This window comes from Ictidomys tridecemlineatus, chromosome 6 (assembly GCF_052094955.1).
Source record: "Ictidomys tridecemlineatus isolate mIctTri1 chromosome 6, mIctTri1.hap1, whole genome shotgun sequence".
In the NCBI taxonomy this organism is placed as follows: domain Eukaryota; kingdom Metazoa; phylum Chordata; class Mammalia; order Rodentia; family Sciuridae; genus Ictidomys; species Ictidomys tridecemlineatus.
The window spans coordinates 34,240,173-34,260,890 of record NC_135482.1 but is presented as its reverse complement, the minus strand read 5'-3'; the positions used below and the strand labels follow the sequence as shown (position 1 = coordinate 34,260,890).

The 20,718-nt window shown below is 34.5% G+C and overlaps 1 protein-coding gene across 6 annotated transcripts in view; it reads left to right on the top strand.

Moving 5' to 3' along the window:
- The window catches only part of Tmtc2 (transmembrane O-mannosyltransferase targeting cadherins 2), a 376,362-nt gene that overhangs the window by 211,177 nt on the left and 144,467 nt on the right, over nucleotides 1-20,718 (top strand). For all 6 annotated transcript variants that reach the window (XM_005324409.4, XM_078053055.1, XM_040280265.2 and 3 more), the window contains one exon: nucleotides 2,250-2,364. In XM_005324409.4, the coding sequence (XP_005324466.2) occupies nucleotides 2,250-2,364 (115 nt within the window). The remainder of the gene's footprint in view (nucleotides 1-2,249; nucleotides 2,365-20,718) is intronic.

The following is a 20,718-nucleotide window of genomic DNA, read 5'->3' as shown; positions in this document are numbered from 1 at the left end:
CCTGTGGACATATGTCCTAAAATATTCAAAGCAAATCATTGCTATATTTTTCCTGCATCTGTATTTTAAGTCTGTGGTTTGGGTGGGGTGGTATTAATATAATGTTTTCTTTTTGCTTAAATTAATATTTGGATGAATTTCTCTGGAGTAATTTCAATGCAAATCAATTTTCATTTGCTAATCCCACAATCAAAGCAGAACTTTGTGGAGGGATGAAGTGAATTGGAAACTCACCTAGGTATCAGAAGTTTCCGTAGAGCCATGCTTTATTAATTTGTTGGGGGAAAGCTAGTATATATAAAATCCATGTAGTGTTACACCTGTTAAGTTTGAAGATAATTATAACAGTTTACTATTGTGTTTGCTATATTTTAACTTCCTGTTATGGATTTAGTAGTTCAACTGGACAATATTTTAAATTGCTTTATGTGTTTGTGTGTGTGTGTGTGTGTGTGTGTGTGTGTGTGTGGGAGTGAGAGAGAGAGAGAGAGAGAGAGAGAGAGAGAGAGAGAGAGAGAGAGAGAGATATTAATTGATTGATTGATTGAGGATGGAATCCAGAGGTGCTTTACTACTGAGTTACATCTCCAACTCATTTTTTATTTTTTAATTTTGAGAAAGGGTCTTGCTAAGTGCTGAAGGCCTTAGTAAGTTGGTGAGACTGTCCTTAAACTTGGAATCCTCCATGTGTGGATTTACCTTTCCATTTGAGTATATGATTTTCTATGGATTCATCATTTCAAGGCCTCATCCCTAAGGTGTGAATGTCAGTTTGCAATAAAAGACAAATCATGGTGTAAGAATGTCAGATGTAGCGTAGAGTAAATTTGGAAATAGTGAGCCTTGGGTTGGAATTTCTGCTGTAATACCTCAGGATCAACTTGGCAAATTCTTCAGTGCCTCTGAGTCTGCTTCCTCACCCACAGGACAGGCATTAGCTTTATGTACAGGACTTTGTAGAAAGCTTCGTGAGATGACATATATCAAGTGTGGCATGGTGTGTGACATTGTTTGATGTTGGATAATGATCAGTTCAGTGCCTTTCTTGTTTTCCATCAGAAGCATAACTTACCAAATACGAAAGATTAGTATTCTCTGCAGATAATATAAAGACATAAAGACAAAAATCACATTACATTTAGTATTATTTCTATCATCAGTGCTCTATAATTTTAAATTGCAGAGCATCAATCATTATAACATTAATGATAATAGCAAATATTTATCATTTACCATGGTTCAGGCATTGTCTGAAACATCTTACTGTATATTGACTAATTTAATTCCCATCACGAAGCCAATGAGTCACTATGAACCCATTTTCCAGATGAGTGAACCATGGTGCTGGTGTATTAAATTATAGGCATGCAGGCAATTCTGATCCTAAAAGATTCTACACTTTTTAAATGCATTAAAAATGATACCCTTTCGTTATTCAGGCATAGTGTATCAAATAAATTTTGATACACATAAATTTTTCTTCTTGTCTTCATCTTCCCAATGGGGGAAGAGTTTATTTTCAAGAATCAATACCCATCTCCTTGAGGAGAGAAATGACTTTTAGTATTGAGAAACTATAATTAGATGGGGAGAAAATTAAGGGCACACAGAAAACAAATGATTTTCAACATGATTACCTGTGGGGAAAGATTTTTCCCTACAGTGAACTCATTTGTTGGAAGGGTATAAAGAAACATTATATCTGAACAGACCATATATACTTCACTGTTTTAAGAAGGGTAATGTTTTGCTGATACGTTCTGATGCCTATTGAGTATCTTTCTAACTTTGATCTTTAGATTTTTTTTGCTTTTCATCTTTAGATCTTTTATGGCATTTATCAGTCTTTTCATACTAGAATGAAATCTTTGTTTATTTTAAGATGATTTCTTACCGTTTCTAGCCCAATAAGTATACAGTACTTTCAGACCATGAAGACCCCTACGGAAACTTGAAAGAGCATGAAGTCTTTGTAGGTGATCTTAAGATAACATTGTTGTTGGCCTTATGATGAACTGTATATGTATATCAGCTTTGAGACATAATAATTGCTTTAATTATTTTTAAGCTTTGATTACATTTAATCTCCTGGCTTGGTGAAATGTTAGAGTACAAGGGAAATAAATTTTACTTCTTAAAATGTTTTATGCAGGTTTTTGTCTCCCCGTGGTACTTCCTGATGGCCTGATATTATATTATGTGTAATTGGATTGACGCTTAGCCTGAATGCTTCTTTTTCTTCTTGCCAGCATGGGGTAACCTTGGAAATGTTCTGAAGAGTCAGAGCAAAATTTCTGAAGCTGAAAGCGCCTATAGAAATGCTTTGTACTACCGCAGCAACATGGCTGACATGCTTTATAATTTGTGAGTATGACTCGCTTTCTCTGATTGGGTTCATTTTTGAAACCTGTGGTGAGAGGGACTTATTGATTTAACTGCTGGAAACAGAGATGGTGATAGCTGTTTTTCTGAAATAGTCTTTTCATTAATCATGCCTCTGAGACTCACAGGTGGATGGTATTTGTGATTTCTTTGTTGGGAGCCACATCATCTGTATTCATGAGTATCGATGTATTATGGCTGAGGTTTTTTGAAGTAGTATACCATATTATAACCTAAGAGTTGGTTTAAATGCTTATAGTTTTTCACAGAGTTTGTTCCCTTAATACTGAGATGGGTATTAGGGCTCATAAAATAAGTCTTTGTGTTTGATACTTGTACCAAAAAAAAAAAAAAAAAAAGGCAAGGTGAAAATCAACACCTTCTTATTGAACTTGGTTTTCTCTCTCTTATCCACAGTCACAGGTTATTAATAATGATGGCTTTCTTCATCGTTAAGAAATTGCTCATGTCATAGTATATAGAGAATGTTTGCTTAGCCAGAGAGTTAATGAAAAAGAACATGGTTGTGATGGTTGTGGTAATGGTGATTCTTTTTCCTCTTCCTCATCCTCATCATCTTCTTCTTTTTTTTTTTTTTTTTGGTCTTTGAAGGTACTCATGATTATCAGCAAGATTTGGATAATGGGGTAATTTAGAATATCTGTACATTGAATTAGAAATATCCCTATGATTAATTTGTTGTTGTTGTTTGACTGAAGGTCCTAGGAGCTATTCAGAAGTTTGAGCTGGTAAATCCAAACTAAACTCAAGTCCTTGTTTGGCCTCTTATCTTTATGAGAACATTTTGTTTGTGTGTAATAGAAATCTAGCTTAAACTTGCTTAGACACAAAAGAGAATTTATGAACTCCCATAACTGGGAACTCTTGGGGTTGTCTAGATGCAGGCACGGTTAAGTCCCAGTGCTTGATGATGTTCTGGGAATTTGCCCCAATTTTGTGGCTCTGGTTTCGTCTGGCTTTGTTCCATTTTCTGTGCTGCTCTGTCTGTAGGGATGAGAAGGGGGCTCCTGCACCTTTATTTGCGTTACCTCCTGATTCTTCTCAGTCTTGGAAGAGAAGATAACTTTTTTTGTTGGTTTTGGGGTCTGTATTAATCCTGCAAAAAATTCTCTGAGTGACTCTCTTGGGGTCCAGAATGTTCTCTTGCATGAAACACTGGGCAGTGTGGGAGGGACTGAGAGAACCCTCCTTTGAGAGCTTTTCAGAGTTGGTATGGGCAGAACAGATGTCTACCCACTTGTGTTTAATGAACTCAACATAATATTGACAGTATCAAAAAATTTGTAAACTTTAATTTTTGATAGGTATTTATACCCTGGCTACCTAATCTTTCATACTGGTTAACTCTAAAAGTACTGAAATTAAAAAAAAAATAAATAGATAAAGTCCAAATAGGAAAAGTTCTAGTTATTTGAGGGAAGGCAGAAGGAATGATTCATTTCATTTTCTGTTCATTCATTTACCCTGTCTTTAAATTTCTACTCTCTGATGGTGGGATCTCAGCCCGAGGGGCTGATTGTGTGAATTAAGTTAGCAGATGTGCTTTGTGCTTTATTTCACACTGTTTAATTTTTCCTTTGTTACCTGAAATTCCTTCACACAGAGCAAACTCTTTCCATTTTGCATCATCCCTTCCACCCACTCAGCTGTGTTTCATGCATCACCAGATTTATTACCATCCTCTTTCCTGAAGTATTCTAATGAAAATATCAAATTAGGCTCCTGCGTACAGACACTCATGTGTTGATTAATAACTATTATACCGTGACAAAGGCCCATATCAGTTTACTACACTTACACACATGTTCTTTATATAGGAACAGGTTTTTTTTCAATCTTAAAGTAATATCAAAGTGTCTCTTGCTTTGCAATATTGAGTATCAGTTTTCTGATATCTATTCTCCATACACTTTCAGGGAAAAAAAAAAAGGTGAAAATCAACACATTTTTATTGAACTTGGTTTTCTCTCTCTTATCCACAGTCATAGGTTAACTTAAAAATAAAATAAAATAAATTGGGAATGCTGGTAATGGAACCCAGAGTTTAGTACATGAATGGTTAGTGCTCTGACATCCTCAGCCCCAACAACCACTGGTTAAAAAATTACCTACCTGTGGGTGGTACCTATTGTGTAGGAGGTTAAAGGAAAAGGATTTCTGTTTATTCAGATTTATGCTTCTTTCTTTCTTTCTTCTTTCTTTCTTTCTTTAATGAAGAAATAGTTACTAACATGATCAATTTTACCCCCTTAATTGTAGTCAATGGAATGTGTCATTAGGGCCACATATAGTTCTAATATATTTTTTCAAATATAATAAATTTCTTTCTTTCTCTTGTGCTAGGAATTGAACCGAAGGCCTACTACATGCTAGGAAAGGACCATCCCACTCATCTGCATCTCCAACCCTCCTTTATCTATCTATCTATCTATCTATCTATCTATCTATCTATCTATCTATCTATATTTTGAGACAACGTCTTGTTAAGTTCTCCAAGTTGGACTTGAACTTGTGTTCCTCTTGCCTCAGCCCCCCAAGTCTCTGGGATTACAGGCATTTACCACCATGCCTAGTTCATCCATATTTCTTCTTTACTAGAATTATAAGTTTATTCCATTAGATAATCCCACTTCATATGTAACTTAAAATCTTCATCTGACAACCTCATGGATCTCTATATAAACTATGAAAGCATGTGGATACTGTTACTCAATCCCTACTGAAAAATACTTGATGAAGAAATAGTTACTAACATGATCAATTTTACCCCCTTAATTATAATCAATGGAAAGTGTCATTAGGGCCACATATAGTTCTAATGTATTTTTTCCAATATAATAGGTTTCTAAGTCACACATAATTGTCAGCTTAAATAGAAGAGGCTTAAATTTCCCTGAAAAACTGTTAGCAGTAATTCAGAAGTATTGAGTTATGTAATCTATATGGTTGACAGAATTCTGATACTCAGTTTTTATCTTCCAATGTGTGTCTGATTCCATGATTTTTAAATCAAATATTAATAAAATGAACAAAGATAAATCTTCTATAACTTCCAATATTAATAAGTTTGGTATTATATGTTTTTCTTTGGTATTATATTTTTTTCTTTTTTGTTTATATTGGTAGACAGTTTAGAAATTATTAAACAAATTAACAGTTTTGCTTTTAAGATGTACATGCTATTTCCATTACATAATTTGATGTACAGAAATTATTCTATGTTCTGTTTCAATTCCTAAAATGAATTTGCATTGCTCAGTCATTCTAGTAAACTTAACCTGATAATTCTCCTTTGTGGCTATATGAAACATTACTTGCTTTTCTTATGATCATTTACACTTATGTTTCCCAAAGATGTTTTGTGAAAGCAGCTTGAAACTGATAAACATACTTATAGTAATTGGCACAAAATACTTATATTTCTTAATGAAATTTAGAAGCTTTTTGGAAACCTAGTTTCTGTTATATCTTAATTTTGATCAGTAACCTAGAATTTTGGAACATATTTAGTATTCATAAGCCTATTTGCTTTGAAAATTATTATAAAAGTTTTATATTATAAGAAATCTCTATGGGAAAAATAATCTGAAGGCATGTGTCATCATTTCACTTTAAAGCAGTTTGATCACTAAAACGAGGCACCCCATGACTGGCCAGACAGGGGAATTCTAGGTCAGAGATGATCCTCGGATTGATTCCTATATTTTGTTTTTATGTTTCTATTTTAAAGATATCATTAGCACTTCTTATTAAGTATATCTGAACCTTTTAGGTGAGGAGGAAGGAAAATACAGGTGATTTGGAAAACAAATAAGCAGTGTGGAAATTTTATAATCTTTTACAGGATGATAATAATTTGAGGAAAGTTTTTTGTTGTTGTTAGAAATGATATCAGATTATATCTGAGAGGTGCATACAAAGGATTGTAATCCCTATTTATATAATACTGGAATAATTTTAATTTTTTTGTTCCTTTGAGAGCAATTTATTTATTTACTTGGTACTAGTAATTGAGCCCAGGGGTGATTTGCAACTGAGCTACGTTTCTAGTCCTCTTTATTTTTTATCTTGAGTCTTGCATAGTTGCCTAGGCTGGCCTCCAACGTGTGATCCTCCTGCCTCAGCCTTCCAAGTCACTGAAATTATAAGTGTGCACTTCTGTGGCCTGCCTGGCAATTGCTTTAATGGCTTTAACTAGTTGTGTTAATACTAGTTAATACTAGAGTATTGTGCCCAATACTCTTCTTCATTCTTTCCATGGTATCCCAGTTTGATTTCTAATGAAGCCTACATAATGAGGAAGCCAAGGTTCAGAGTTACTTTGTATAAGGTCACACAAATAGTGTGTATAGGGACCATTGTTTAAACCTAAGATGCTCTGATTCTCTACCCATGCAAAAACCTGTATTTCTGCTCAAATGAGCAGATACCTCAATAAGCAAGGCACAGTGGCACATGACTGTAAGTCCCTTTGCTCAATTACTTGAGGAGGACCATAAGTTTGATGATAGTATGAACAATTTAGTCAGATCCTGTCTGAAGATTTAAAAATTAGTTAAAAGGGCTGGAAATGAAACTTGGTGGTAGAGTATCCCTGTATTTAATCCCTGGTATCACAAAAACAGAACAGAAGACAGCAAAACAAAATATCCAAACTCTTCATGATGTATGTTTCAATTTAAAAAAAAAAGTGTATGTGTGTGTGTGTGTGTGTGTGTGTGTGTGTGTTCAAATGACTTTTAAATGTAGAAAGAAAATATTTGACTTTCAATCTACTATAATACTACATATTAAGTTTTTATAATAGTTACTGTGTTTAATCAACTAGATTGTCAATGGAATGCATAACTGCATTAAGAGTTGTTTTGAAGAAAAAAGTGCTACAGAAATTTTTTGTTTGTTTGTTTTCTTTTGTTACCAGGGTTTGAACTCAGGGACACTTAACCACTGAGGGATATCCCTAGTTCTTTTTATTTTTTATTTTGAAAGAGAATCTTATGAAATTGCTAAGGGCCCTGCTTAATACACTGAGGCTGGCCTTAAACTTGAGATCCACCTGCTTCAGCCTCCCAAATTGCTAGGATTACAGGCATGTGCCACCACACCTGTTTCTAGAAAGCCTTTTTTTTGGGGGGGAGGGGTGTACCAGGGACAGGAATTGAACCCAGGGGTGCTTAACCACTTAGCCACATTTCCAGCCCTTTTTATTTTAAAACAGGGTCTTACTAATTTACTAAGACTGGCTTTGAACTTGTGCTCCTCCTGCCTCAGCTGCTGGGATTATAGGCATGCACCACCTCACTCAGCCAGAAAGCATTTTTAATTTTCTGTACCCATTAATTGTAACATTTTGATATCCTTTTACCTATGCTTCTAGACAATGTCATATCATGTTTAATTTAAAACAATTATTGCCAGTTGCAGTGGTGTACACCTATAATTTTGGCAATTTAGAAGGCTGAGGCAGGAAAACTGAAAGTTTGAGGTCAGCCTGTGAAACTCAGTGAGACTCTCAGAAACTTAGCAAGAACATAAAAAATATACAATTTTGTCTTTTGGTTTGTTTGTCTCAAAAACAAACAAAAACAAACAAATGAAAACCAAAACACTTCTTAGTGGTAATGTGCTCCAGGATTAACTTCTTAGTATCAATAAATTATCCTTAATTATGCTCTTAATAGCACTAAATATCATGCATTTTTTAACACAGCTTATTTACATTTTCAAATTTATTAAAATTTAATACTTTACAGAAGACATTAAGACTAGATTTAATGGATCTGTGTTCTGATGTTGGTTTTTCTTTTCAAGCATAATAAGTTTTTAGAGACAAAGCAGATGAGCCATTGCTCAATGATTTACACTGTCAAATTTTGTAAATACATAGTTGACTTTCGACCTTTTAACTGTACTACTCACCACTGTCTGAAAGATAATTGATTTTCCTGCTAAAAAAATACTTGATGTTCTTTTATTGCTGTTATGGATTTTTCTCAGTCAGCCTCTTCCAAATGATACTTAAACAGGTAGTTCAATCAAACATTGAATATTTCACTGGGCATTATATTTCAGAATGTGGTTAATAAATTTTATGCTGTATAATCAATTGTTGATTATCTTACATAATGTAGGGATCATTTCTGTAGATAATGGAAATTTAGCTACCATTAGTTTTGTTCTGTGTTGTAAGAATCTAAATAAATATCCAGTATGAGATGCTAGAAAACGAGAACAAAAATAAGCCTATAAATTTAAGGGAAGTAAAAATGAAAGTATTAATGGCTTTGAATTTGGAGACACAGAGGGAAATAATGCATAAATATGAGAACTTGTCCTCTGAAAGTTCAGCCACAGAATAAAAATCTTACACAATATTTAGAATGAGAAAGGGGTTACAAGTAGATACGTGTAAGCTTGAAAAACAATAATATATATATGAAAAACATGTAATATACATGTTTTTTTGGGAAAATGTAAGTGATCAATATGGACCCAAGAGGAAACAGGCAATATCAATCAAAATCCTTGGATAAATCTGAAAACTGTCAGAGTTTTCTCATCAACAAACAAAGTTAAGGTGTTTGGGAAGTGACTTCTGTCAAATCTTTAATGAAGTGATAATTCCTGCACTAATTATACCTTTCACTTGTTTTTATGAAGCTAGAGTGAACTGAAGGCAAAATATTGACTAAATTTCATACACACATAAGCAAAAGGACAACAAACCCAAAAGAAAATTAACAAGAAAGAAGGAAATAGAACCCATAACAGGCTGACGACACTTACAAATACAAATGCAGATATGTCTTCAATTAATATGGTAGATGCTGCAATGTATTAAAGATTAAAACACCATTGTCAGATGGGATTTTGGCTACAGTTTATGGTGGAATGTTTGATACGGCAATCTGATTATTATACACTTAATTTAAAAAGTCAGAAGATAAAAAAATATGATCATCTCTAGATATGCCAGGAAGGCATTCAATCAGGAACTCCTTAGAAAGCAATTCTTATAAATACATAAACTAGGAGTGAATAAATATTTCCTCAAACCTAGTAAAGAATATCCAGTGAAAGTTAGCAGCAGTTCTATGTTTAATGTGGAAGTGCTGCCATCTTTTTCATTAGTATTCTGCTTATAATAGTGGCTTTTTTTTTTCTTTCTTGTGTCCCTCATACAGGGAGGACTTCTAACTATAATTGTTGATTTCATAAATGAGTTATGGAATCCACACTAGAGTAGAAAAGATCCTGGTAATGGATATTAGAGAACTACCTTCTTTAAATTATATATTTTGATCAATCACTAAACAATTCTTGTAAAGAACCTTCTTGAATCGGATAACTACTGCATCATTTTCTTTCGGTTTCTGAAACAAGAACTTTGTGTTAGGGTTGGTTTCTGTATTAGTTTTGTTGAGATGGTCATAACAAAGTGTCCCAAATTGGGTGGCTTAAAACTATAGATAATTATTGTCTCCCAAATCAGAATGCAAGAAGTTTAAAAAGGTGTCAGCAGGACCGTCCTCTTCTGAAGTCTTTAGGGGAATCCTTCAATGCCCTTTCTAGTGGTTTGCTGAGATTTTTGACATTGCTTGGTGTGCAGCTGTGGAACTTCAGTTTCTGCTTGTGTTATCCCATTGTTTTCCTTCTTTGTGTCTCTTGTCTTTCCCGTCGCCATCTTCTTACAGGATGCTCATCCTGCTGGCATAGCGGCTCATCCATGTAACTAATTACAAGGGTAATAACTCTGTTTCCAAGTAAGGTTGCATCCTAATGTCATGGGGATTAGGATATAAGCATATCTTTTTTTTTTTTTTAATTTTCTGATGGGAGAGTGCACAATTTAACCAATCACGCCTCCCTGATGGGTTTAATTGAGATATTAGTTTTTAATGGGAAGGCAGAGAAAAGAGAGGCAGGCAAAAAAAAAAAAAAAAAAAAAAAAAAGCCTGGGCATGGTGGCACATGTCTATAATCCCAGTGACTCAGAAGGCTGGGGCAGGAGAATTGCAAGTTCAAAGCCAGCCTCAGCAACTACTTAGAGAGTGCCTAAGGAACTCAGCAAGACCCTGTCTCTAAATAAAATAATAATAATAAATAAAAAAAAGGGCTTGGGGATGTGATTCAGTGCCCCAGGTTTCAATACCCAGTACCAATTAAATAAATAAATAAAAGAAGTTAACATTTGTATACGTATTTCAGCGGTTTATATCTCATGATGCCCAGAAATCTGTCTTAGGGAGAGGTCATTTAGTGGGATTCAGCAAGGTGAGAAAGGTAGTGTGTCAAGTTGTTATCATAGATCCAATCCTACTGAGGGTATGAGGGATTTATTCGTAAATTCAGGGACAAACTTTGAGAATTTTTGAGAGGTTGGGAGGGTCATAGTTTGAAGAATTCAATTGGTGGGACTACCTGGCCTGGGGTTCAAAAGCAGAGATTTGTCTATGAGAAAGTAAGAAGTTAAGGAAAGGTAAGGAGAAGTCACAGTTGGCCAGAGGCCTTCAGTTTGGAATGGGCTTTCCTGCCAAGTTTCATCGGGATAGGGAGGTGACAAAGGAGTGCGAGGTGTCGGGGGGATGCCAAATAAGCAGATGGTTATTCTCTTCCAGAATAGAGAATTCCTGTGATCTCCCAGGTGTACCCAGATGTGCTTGGTGTGTTTGACCTGAAGTGAAGGGACTGAAAGATTTTTGTTGTGACCCCATTGATTTGAGGTCAGCTAGTGCATTGGGTGAGCAGCTCAACTGGCCCTTTACTTCTTCCCACAATGAGGTGGGGATAATTGCAGGTACTAGAGTGTTCATATGGCATGAACAAGGCTAGCCCTTACTATCGGACTTTCATTTTGATTTGTTTGATAATGTTCATTACACAATTAATGCAGGAATATCATCTTGTGAACCATTTTCAAATAGTTATGGAGGACATAGAGTAAAATATTGGAGATCCTATTATTGAATTCCGTGTATCCTTTTCTCTCCCACTAGTATATGCCTTATACGTTATTGGTAAGCATCTATACATTTCGTTATAGGTACACACTTCTTAGTTTTTCCCCTCATATATTGATCAATACTGACTTATGTGTGTAGATGTGTCACAATTTGTACACTCATTCCCCTTCTGATTAATATTAAGTTGTTTATATTGGAGATTTGACATTGACAGCCTTAATGAATACCCAATGAGATGATTTCAAAACTGTGTTGCTTCATTTTTTCATTTCCCAAGTGGAGTTAACTAATTTCGAGTTTATTGGCTCTTTGTAATTTTCTTGGGAATTAACTGTTCATATTTCTTTCCTAGTTTTCTTTTGGGTGGACTTTTTTTCTTATTTATTTGCATTGTTGAAAGTATAATTCTCTGTTTATGTATATACACAGACATCTGTTTTGCTTATATTTTTCTTCTAAGTTTTACATGTATTTTTGCTTTTTTTATAACCTTTATTGTGCATAACTTTATATATATAGAAAAATATCTTTGTCCTTGTATTTAAGGCCTCAATATTTTTTGTCTCTATGAAAATATTTTAGCCTAATGTTAAACAATTATATATTTGGGGGATATTTTTAGAATTTCTCTTACTTTCTATTTTGGTCACTAATTCACCAGGATCTATTATATTTGTGTTAAGGTATATTTTTTTTCTCACAAGAACCAATACTTCCATAATACTTTGCTGAACAGTTATTTATCACCTAGAGTAAATTCTTAGGTATATAGAATATTATTAGTTGGACTCTATTCTAACTTATTGGTAACCTATGCCAAGAACAAATTGTTTTATTTGCTATAACCTCTAGTAAATTTGTTTTAAAAGGTAAGTTTCCCATTACTGTAATTTGTTTCCTATAATTCTTGATTATTATTGTGTGTTTTATCTTTGATCAGAGACCTTAAAATTGCATTAAATGTCTAGTTGGGGTTTTGATTGGTTGAAACAACTTTCTATACTATAGAGAGGTGAATTAATATTGTTTTATACTCTTTAAGTTTTCCCTTCCTGATACATTTATTTGTACATTTCTCACAGTTTACAAATTTTCTTGTTTAAAATGTTATAATTTGGGGGGTTGGCGTTATGGCTCAATGGTAGAGTGCTCACCTACCACATATGAGGCTCTGGGTTCGATCCTTAGCACCACATAAAAATAAATAAATAAAATAAAGGTAAAAAATATATAATTTTGTTCACAAAGGTTTTGCATATTTGAAGTTGATTTATTTGGGTTTGTGTGTATGTGTGTGTGTGTGAAAATTTTGCTAATGTGAGTTGGGTCCCTCCTCCCCCCACCCTCATTATATTCTTAAGTAGTTATTCCCAATTATCTGCATTCTACTTTTTCTAAATTTGTGTGATTCCAAGTTTTTGTTGTGAATGTTCTATGATATATCTAATTTTTAGTTGAGTTGAAGGTTTTCTTTCTTTGGAATTTCCCCAAATGTGCCTACTCTTATTCTCTTGAAGGCCTCTGAATATATAATTTGTTCTGTGTGTAATATTCTCCCCCTTTCTCTCCCTTTCTGACCTCTTGCTCCACTCTCCACCCTTTTTCCAAGCTAATCCTTTCTCAATTTAAGATGAGGGAAATTTCTGGATACCTCTTGAACTCTTAGGTACTCATTCTGAGTCTCACCAAGCAACTAGTACTTGACTCTAATTAATCTGGATCATATTTGAATTTGTGATATGTTTTTCCCCTTAATTATACTGTGGTCTCTTTAAGAACAATGATGCTTAGGTACCATTTTACCCCCAGTACTTAGGCACAATGCTAGGCACGGGGATTTAAGCTCTGTGCATGTTGATTAATAAAATAATTTGTAAACCAATGAGTTAAACTGTGTACATATTGATAATCTAATGACTCAATTAATGAGTTGATTAATGAATAATCTAATGAACATAAGTCAATAAAGTTTAAATTTGTTAATTCCATTTCCACACACTGTTCGTATTTGTCGTCTCCTGCCCATTTTACCCATGTGATTTACTCCTTTCCTAGTTTGTATTACTATCCCTGATCAGTTAGATGATTCTCCATGTTGACTGATTCAACAGCTTTTCCCATCATTTCTGACTTTGAAAACACTATACACAAAGCCTAAGAATAGTGAAATTTCCTCCCAGAGATGTTGACAGTTTTATACATGCTGATATAGACTGGATTTGGCATATATCCTCATAAACTTCAGTGTCAAGTCTTGTGTTCTCTTTCCCTTCCTCTCACCAAACACTGGAAATACTTTTTTTTTTATTACAAACTTATTGAAAGAAAATCTTTTTTTCAGAATTGGTGATACGTTACTTAAATAGACAACCATCCAAGCAGTAATTCAATGAAGCAAATTCTAGTAGTTCCATTTATTAATAAGAAATAAAGCATATACTTATATTCTGAATTATTAGAAATATTATTATATTTCATATAATAATATTGAAATATCAATGTGAAATATCAATTGAAATATCAATTGTCCCTTAAATTCCACTTGAATTATAAGTGGCTGTACAGTGACATTTGTTCTTAAAAACATATTGTTGAAATTGTCCTTTAGTAATTTTCAGTTCTAATTTGTAGCATTATTGTGCTATTAACTATGCCTATAAGACAAATAAATCTGATAATAATATACATCTAGACTTTATGGAGAAAAATTTTTAAGGGAAAAATTAGAGATTATTTGAAATTAGGGCAAATTAAGCATGCATAATGATTTCATCAACCAGATATGCATTTGTGCACGTAAATTCTTGAATACATTTTAGCATTAAATTATCCATTCTTGAGTTTTGGCCAAGACATACTAGATTCAAGAAATTTAGCTAAGTCTGCCTTGTCAAAATGCCAGACATGGATTTAGGCAAACAAATTACTATATAATGACCCGGATGTCTACAGGATGGTAAAAGGGAAGTCAGAAATAATTTTATGGAGAATCCAGAGTTGAATGTACATTTGGGTCCATTTAAAAAAACAGCCATCATAAGATGAAGCATTTTCCATTTCAGTTTTTATGGAATTAATAATCATGTGATTATTAGTTAAAATTATAAATTGTATATAACATGAAAGTTCACCCTGTACCATTCAGGGGTATTCAGTAAGTTTCTGTAAGTGGTCTGCAGGAATAAGTTGGATTGGTTGAGATGCTTGGTACTTAGTTGCTTGGGGGAAATCAGTCCATGAGAGACATAAAAACAATAAGGCTGAGAAAGTGTCTATGTACCTGTGTTTTCTTAGAATTTCCCTCATTATATTGTCACAGGTACTATAGAGACTCAAAACCTAGGTGATTCTGTGTACGAATCGCAAGGTTATTTGATGATCATATGTACCAGTGTGTTAAAACCACTTACTTAGAGGTGCATCAAACCAGAGTACCGGACATATCGATTTATAATGTCATGTGTCTAAGACATCCTGATGCTATGAAACCCCTGGGGAAAACTACTTCTTCCTTGGAAAGTGCTAGAATAAGTGCTCTTGTTATTTGCCTCTATAAGTCTTCTCCTTGTCCCCCAGTTCTGGAGATCACACCCTCAGCCTTACACATGCTGGGGAAGCACTGATCTTGACAGGGTCCTGTTAATTTGCCCAGGCTGGTGTGGAACTGAGATCCTCCTGCCTCAGACTTCCAAGTAGTTGGAATTACAGGTCCGAGACACTGCATTCCACTTATTTCTGTAAATCTTTTGCAGAGTTTTCTGAGTCTCATGTCTCCTCTTTATGCATAGTTTCACAGGTCCTGCTCAGTTTTTGGTGTTAATAAGGTCAGGCAAAGTATACTTCATATCCACTAGTTTCAGAGCCGTCTTCTCCCACAGTTATTTTGCACATCTGTTCTCTAATTTATTGCGAGTTGCTTTTGGTTTAGCTTTTAACAAGAAAACTTCCTGCTCATCTAAAATCCTTAATTCTTGTAACCATTATTTCAAACATCACTGGTTTTTACACAGAGTTCTGAGAAAGAATGAGCTGCTATGAAGACATCAATACCCATGATGTCTTTTATTTACAGAAATGAGCACATTCACATGTTGGAAATAAGAATCTATTGATTCATCCAACATATACTGAGTGCCTCCAGAATGACGGTCATTGAATTAGAAGCTGGGAATATGCTCACAAAGAAAATGTAGTTCCTCTTGGGCACTGTGGTACACATCTATAATCCCAAAATGCTTTAGAGGTTGAAGCTGTAGGATCCCACATCCCAGGTCAGTCTGGGCAATTTAGCAAGATCCTGTCTCAAAAAAAAAAAAAAATGTTGTGGGGCTGAGGATGTAGCTTCATGATAGAGTCAGCTGCCTACCACATGTAAGGCCTTAGGTTCAATCCCCAGTACTGCAAAACAATACAAAACAATAAATTAGAAGAGAAAAACAGAGAGACCAAGAGAAGATATACTTCTTGCTCTCAAGTAGCTTCAAGTCTGGATTTTAAAACACAGTGTTACATAATAAAATGACATCTTTTCTAAGTGAAATGCTCTGGTTTTATGAGAAGGTAGGCCAAGAGTCTTAGCCTAGAAAAAAAGAAGGAAAAAAAATAGAAAGGGGGTTACACTAGAAAGACAAGTGAATATGGTTGTTTGGGGGGTAAATTCTTCAGTTTGGTTTACACAGAACTGAGATGCCTCTTATTTATCTAGGCGACTAGAATGTGTTTCTATAGCTCATACGAGGTTTTGGAACTAGAGGTTATAGATATTTTGTGGCATAATTACATAATTATAAACTCTAAAACTCTGTGTGTGTGTGTGTGTGTGTGTGTGTGTGTGTGTGTGTGTGTGTGTGAGAGAGAGAGAGAGAGAGATAAAGATAAATGAAAGAAGGATCATGGGTGGAACCCTGAAGATTACCAATATTTAAAGAGCTTGGGTAGAAAAAGTACATGTATAAAGGAGAAGGAGAAGAATAAAGAACTCTGTGTGGCACACACCTTCCCATGTGTGTGATGTTATTGGAGCTGTTAGCACAGTAAGAGGGGAGAAAATGAGGAAGAGATCAGGTACTAGAAAAGTTAAGTATTGCTATGTGGGTTTTTATTACCACATAGGGAAAAAACCGTGGCATCAATCCCATGGAAATATTCACTTCTCCTGCATATAATATTCGCAGAACAGCATTTTGTGATCACAAAGCAAAAGGATGTACCAGAGAAGGTATTAATCTTATGAAATACATGGACACACAATGACCAAAGAACTGACATCCACGCTAGAGGCTGGTTGACAGCTGGGGACGTAAATTATTTATGTTTTTCTTTCTAGCACATAGTGAAGTCCTTGACACTTCTTTTGTGCTCAGCCAAATGCTTTTGAATGGAACTGATCAAACAACTTATTGCACCCTTGTTCATTTCATAGCACTGGAAACTATGCATCGCTGCATTGGCATCTAGGATCGCCTGCCGAACTGTTAAGCCTGGGCTCTCCCAGCCGACCCCAAAGGAAAATGGGGACATCACAATCCTTTTAAAAATTCGAGCCTGGCAAGAGAAGGAAGGAACCTGAGTCATTCCTGGGCTCATTTGTACTATAGGTTTCCTCTTACAGATGGAGTTGCACAATGGCACTATGTAGGTCATGGTGTTCTCGATAGAAATATTCTTTCAATATTAGCTGTGTAGACTGAGTTAAACTACTTTCCTTGTTGGAAACAGCGATGAAAGGCATATTTTTTTCCCCCTGAAATCTCATTAAAAGGCCTTTAATTTTACAGTCATTTTCATCTAGAACACTGTAGGTAAAAATTGAGGACATGTATTAGAAAGCCCATAAAGAGGTTTATAAAGAAGTTCATAATCACATCCTGCTTTAATGCTTCTGTTTGATTTAACTTTAAAACGGAGTGAAAGTTGCTTAAATGGCCAGAAGCTTTTTTTTGTTGTTGTTGTTACTCCTAAAATTATGTTTGTGTGGAAAGAGCAGGCTGACGTGCAGCAGAATTTCAAGTAAATTAATTTCAATTTTCTCAGAAGGAGGTTTTGCATTATATAAAAAAAAGTCTTTCTTTCTCTGCTCCTGAAGAAAAATGAACAGATGTAAATTTCTTATTTGTGTAGTTCCAATCAGTTCTCTGCAGATTTCCAATTACTGTGACTTAAGAATTATTTTCTAGACACACCAGGAATTATAGTAATATTGTCTTCCCTTTAATTTATTTTCTCTGTAATAGAGAACCTAACTATGGTTTTTTTGCCTGTATGATGGAAACTTGCTTAAAATATAATTGAAGTCTGAGAACATTTGGATATTTAGAGATAGTGAATTTCACAAATTAATATGACGACTGTTGCTTATTTTTAACATATATTATTTATGCAAAATAATACATTATTTCCATGGCTAAATTATATCTCAAATCACTCATTTCTTTCAATTATTTACTTCAACATTCCCTTTATTCAGATAAGTTCTCCAAACCAACACATTTATTTATTTTTATATATTTCTTATTGGGAGATTATAATTCTACATACTAATGCCATTTGCTGTTACATTTTCCTCCATGCACACAATATAACAATGCAGTTTAGTAACATTTGATACCCAGTGAGGGTTGCCTTCCTTCCTCACTCTCCCTGGTCCCCTTCACCTACTCTTATAGGTCTGACTTCTATTTTCATGAGCCTCCCACCCCCTCCACTGCCCTTTCTCCTCTCCAGCTTCCACTTAAAACATATGACCCTTGACTTCCTTTATTTCCTTTTTTGGAGTATAATTAGGACCCCCTTTCTTGTGGTTGTATGTGATGTGGACTTTCACTGGTCATTCTCCACCTCCCCCTACTCCCTTATTGTGTGAAAGTCCTTACCATTCATATATAAGAAAGAACATTTGGTTCTCTGGGACTGGCTTATTTCACTTAGCACAATAATCTCCAGTTCCATCCATTTATCAGCAAATGCTATAATTTCGTTCTTTATGGCTGAGTAATATTCCATTGTGTATATATACCACATTTTCTTTATCCATTCATCTGTTGACTTTCTGAGTTTGGCTTATTTTGCTTATTCCTTTTTCTTGCTAATGGTATAATTTTATTCTTCTTTGTGGCTGAAGAAAACCACAGTATGTATGTATAAGACATTTTCTTTATTCATTTATCTACTGATAGACACCATGCTGGTTCCATAATTTTGGCTATGGTCAGTTGTATTGCTGTAACATGAGTGTACATGTATCACTATAGTATATACTAACTCTAATTGTTTAGGATCGATTGTTTAGGACCTAGGAGTAGTATAGTGGAATCATATCATGGTTCCATTCCTAGTCTTTTAAGCAATATACATACTGATTCCCATAGTGATCGTACTTATTTAAAATTCTAACAACAGTATATAAATGTTCCTTTTTCCTCCCATCCTCTCCAGAATTTACTATTTGTTTTGTTTTGTTTTGTTTTGGTTTTGGCGGTTGTCCTGGGAATTGAATTCATGGATGCTCTACCACTGAATGACATCCTGAACCATTTTTATTTTATTTTAAGATGGTTTCCACTATATTGTCAAGGCTGGCCTCGAACTTGGAAACTTCCTGCCTCGATGCTCCTGAGTTGCTGGAATTAAAGGTGTGGGCACCATGCCTGGCTATCTGTATTCTTTTTTTTTTTAAGATTTTTTTAAAGATGGACACAATGTCGATATATTTTTATGAAGTGCTGAGGATCGAACCCAGTGCCTCACATTTGCTAGGAAAGAGCCCTAGCCCTGAGCTATAACCCCAGCCCCTGGCTATTTATATTCATGATGGCTGCCATTCTAACTGGAGTGGAATGAAATCTCAGTGTCATTTTGATTTGAAATTTCCTGGTTGCTAAAGATATTGAACATTTTTTTCAGTATATTTATTGGCCATTTGTAGTTCTTCTTTTGAGAATTGTGTGTTTAATCTATTTGCCCATTTATTGACTGTTTTTTTGTTTGTAAGCTTTTAAATATATATATATTTTGCATATTAATCCCTCATTAGAAGAGTAATTGGCAAAAATTTTCCCCTATTCTGCAATTTTTGTCTTTACGTACTTTTTCCCTTACTGTGTAGAAGACTTTTAATTTGATTCCATACTATTTATTAATTCTTGGTATGATTTCCTGAACTTCCGGTGTCCTGTTGAGGACAGTGTGGCGTGCACCTATATGTTGGAGTGTCAACCTTTGTTTAGTTCTAGCAGTTGCAAAATTTCTGGTCTAATTCTAAGGTCTTTGATCCATTTTGAGTTGACTTTTGTTCAGGATGAGAGAGAAGAATCTAGTTTCATTCTTCTACATATAGATAACCAGTTTTGCCAGCACCATTAATTTAAAAAAACACCACATATATTTTTGGTGCCTTTGAAAAAATTTTTATGAGTGTATCTTTGTGGGTCTGTCTTTGTGCCTTCAATTCTATTCAGTTGGTCTTTGTGTCTGTTTTTATGCCAATATCATGCTGGTTTTGCTACTATCGCTCTGTAGTGTAACTTGAGGTCAGTTATTGTGATGCCTCTAGCATTACTTTTTTTTTTTTTTTGCTTTGAGTCTTTAGCTAATTTCGAGTTGTTTATTTTTCCATATGGATTTTGGAGCTATTTTTTCTACTTCTGTGACTAGTGTCATTAAAATGGAAAGGAGATTGCATTGAATCTATTGGTTGCTTTTCATAATATGGCCATTCTAACAATATTCATTTTGCCTATCCAAGAACATGGGAAATCGTTCTATTTCTTTAATGCTCTCTACTTTTCATTGTAGATGTCTTTGACCTCTTTAGATAGATTTGTTCCTAGGTTTTGTTTTTTTTCCCTAAGGCTTTTATGAATGGAATTGTTTCTTGATTTCTTTTTCAGGAAAAAATAAAATAAGATTATTAGTGAATTGGAAAGCCACAGATTTTTGTGTACTCATTTTATATCCTGCTACATTGCTGAATTTGTTTATTAGCTCAAGATGTCTTCTGGTGTATGTAACTTTTTTGACCTTTCTAATTGTAGGATTATATCATCTGCAAATAGTGATAATTTGATTTCTTCCTTTTCTATCTGTATTTTATTTCTTTCTCTTGCTTAAGTGCTTTGGCTAAAATTTCAAATACTACACAAAATAGGAGTGGCAATGTGGACATCTTTGTCCTATTCCTGATTTAGAGGGCATGCTTTCAGTTTTTTCCCATCCACTATTATGTTGATTTGGGATTTGAAGTAAAATCTCTTTATTGCAACCTCCCTGCTATTCAAACACTCCAGTTGTCCTTTCTTTCTTTTTAAAAATATTTATCACTTTTTATGAACTATAAAATTTACTATCTGAAACT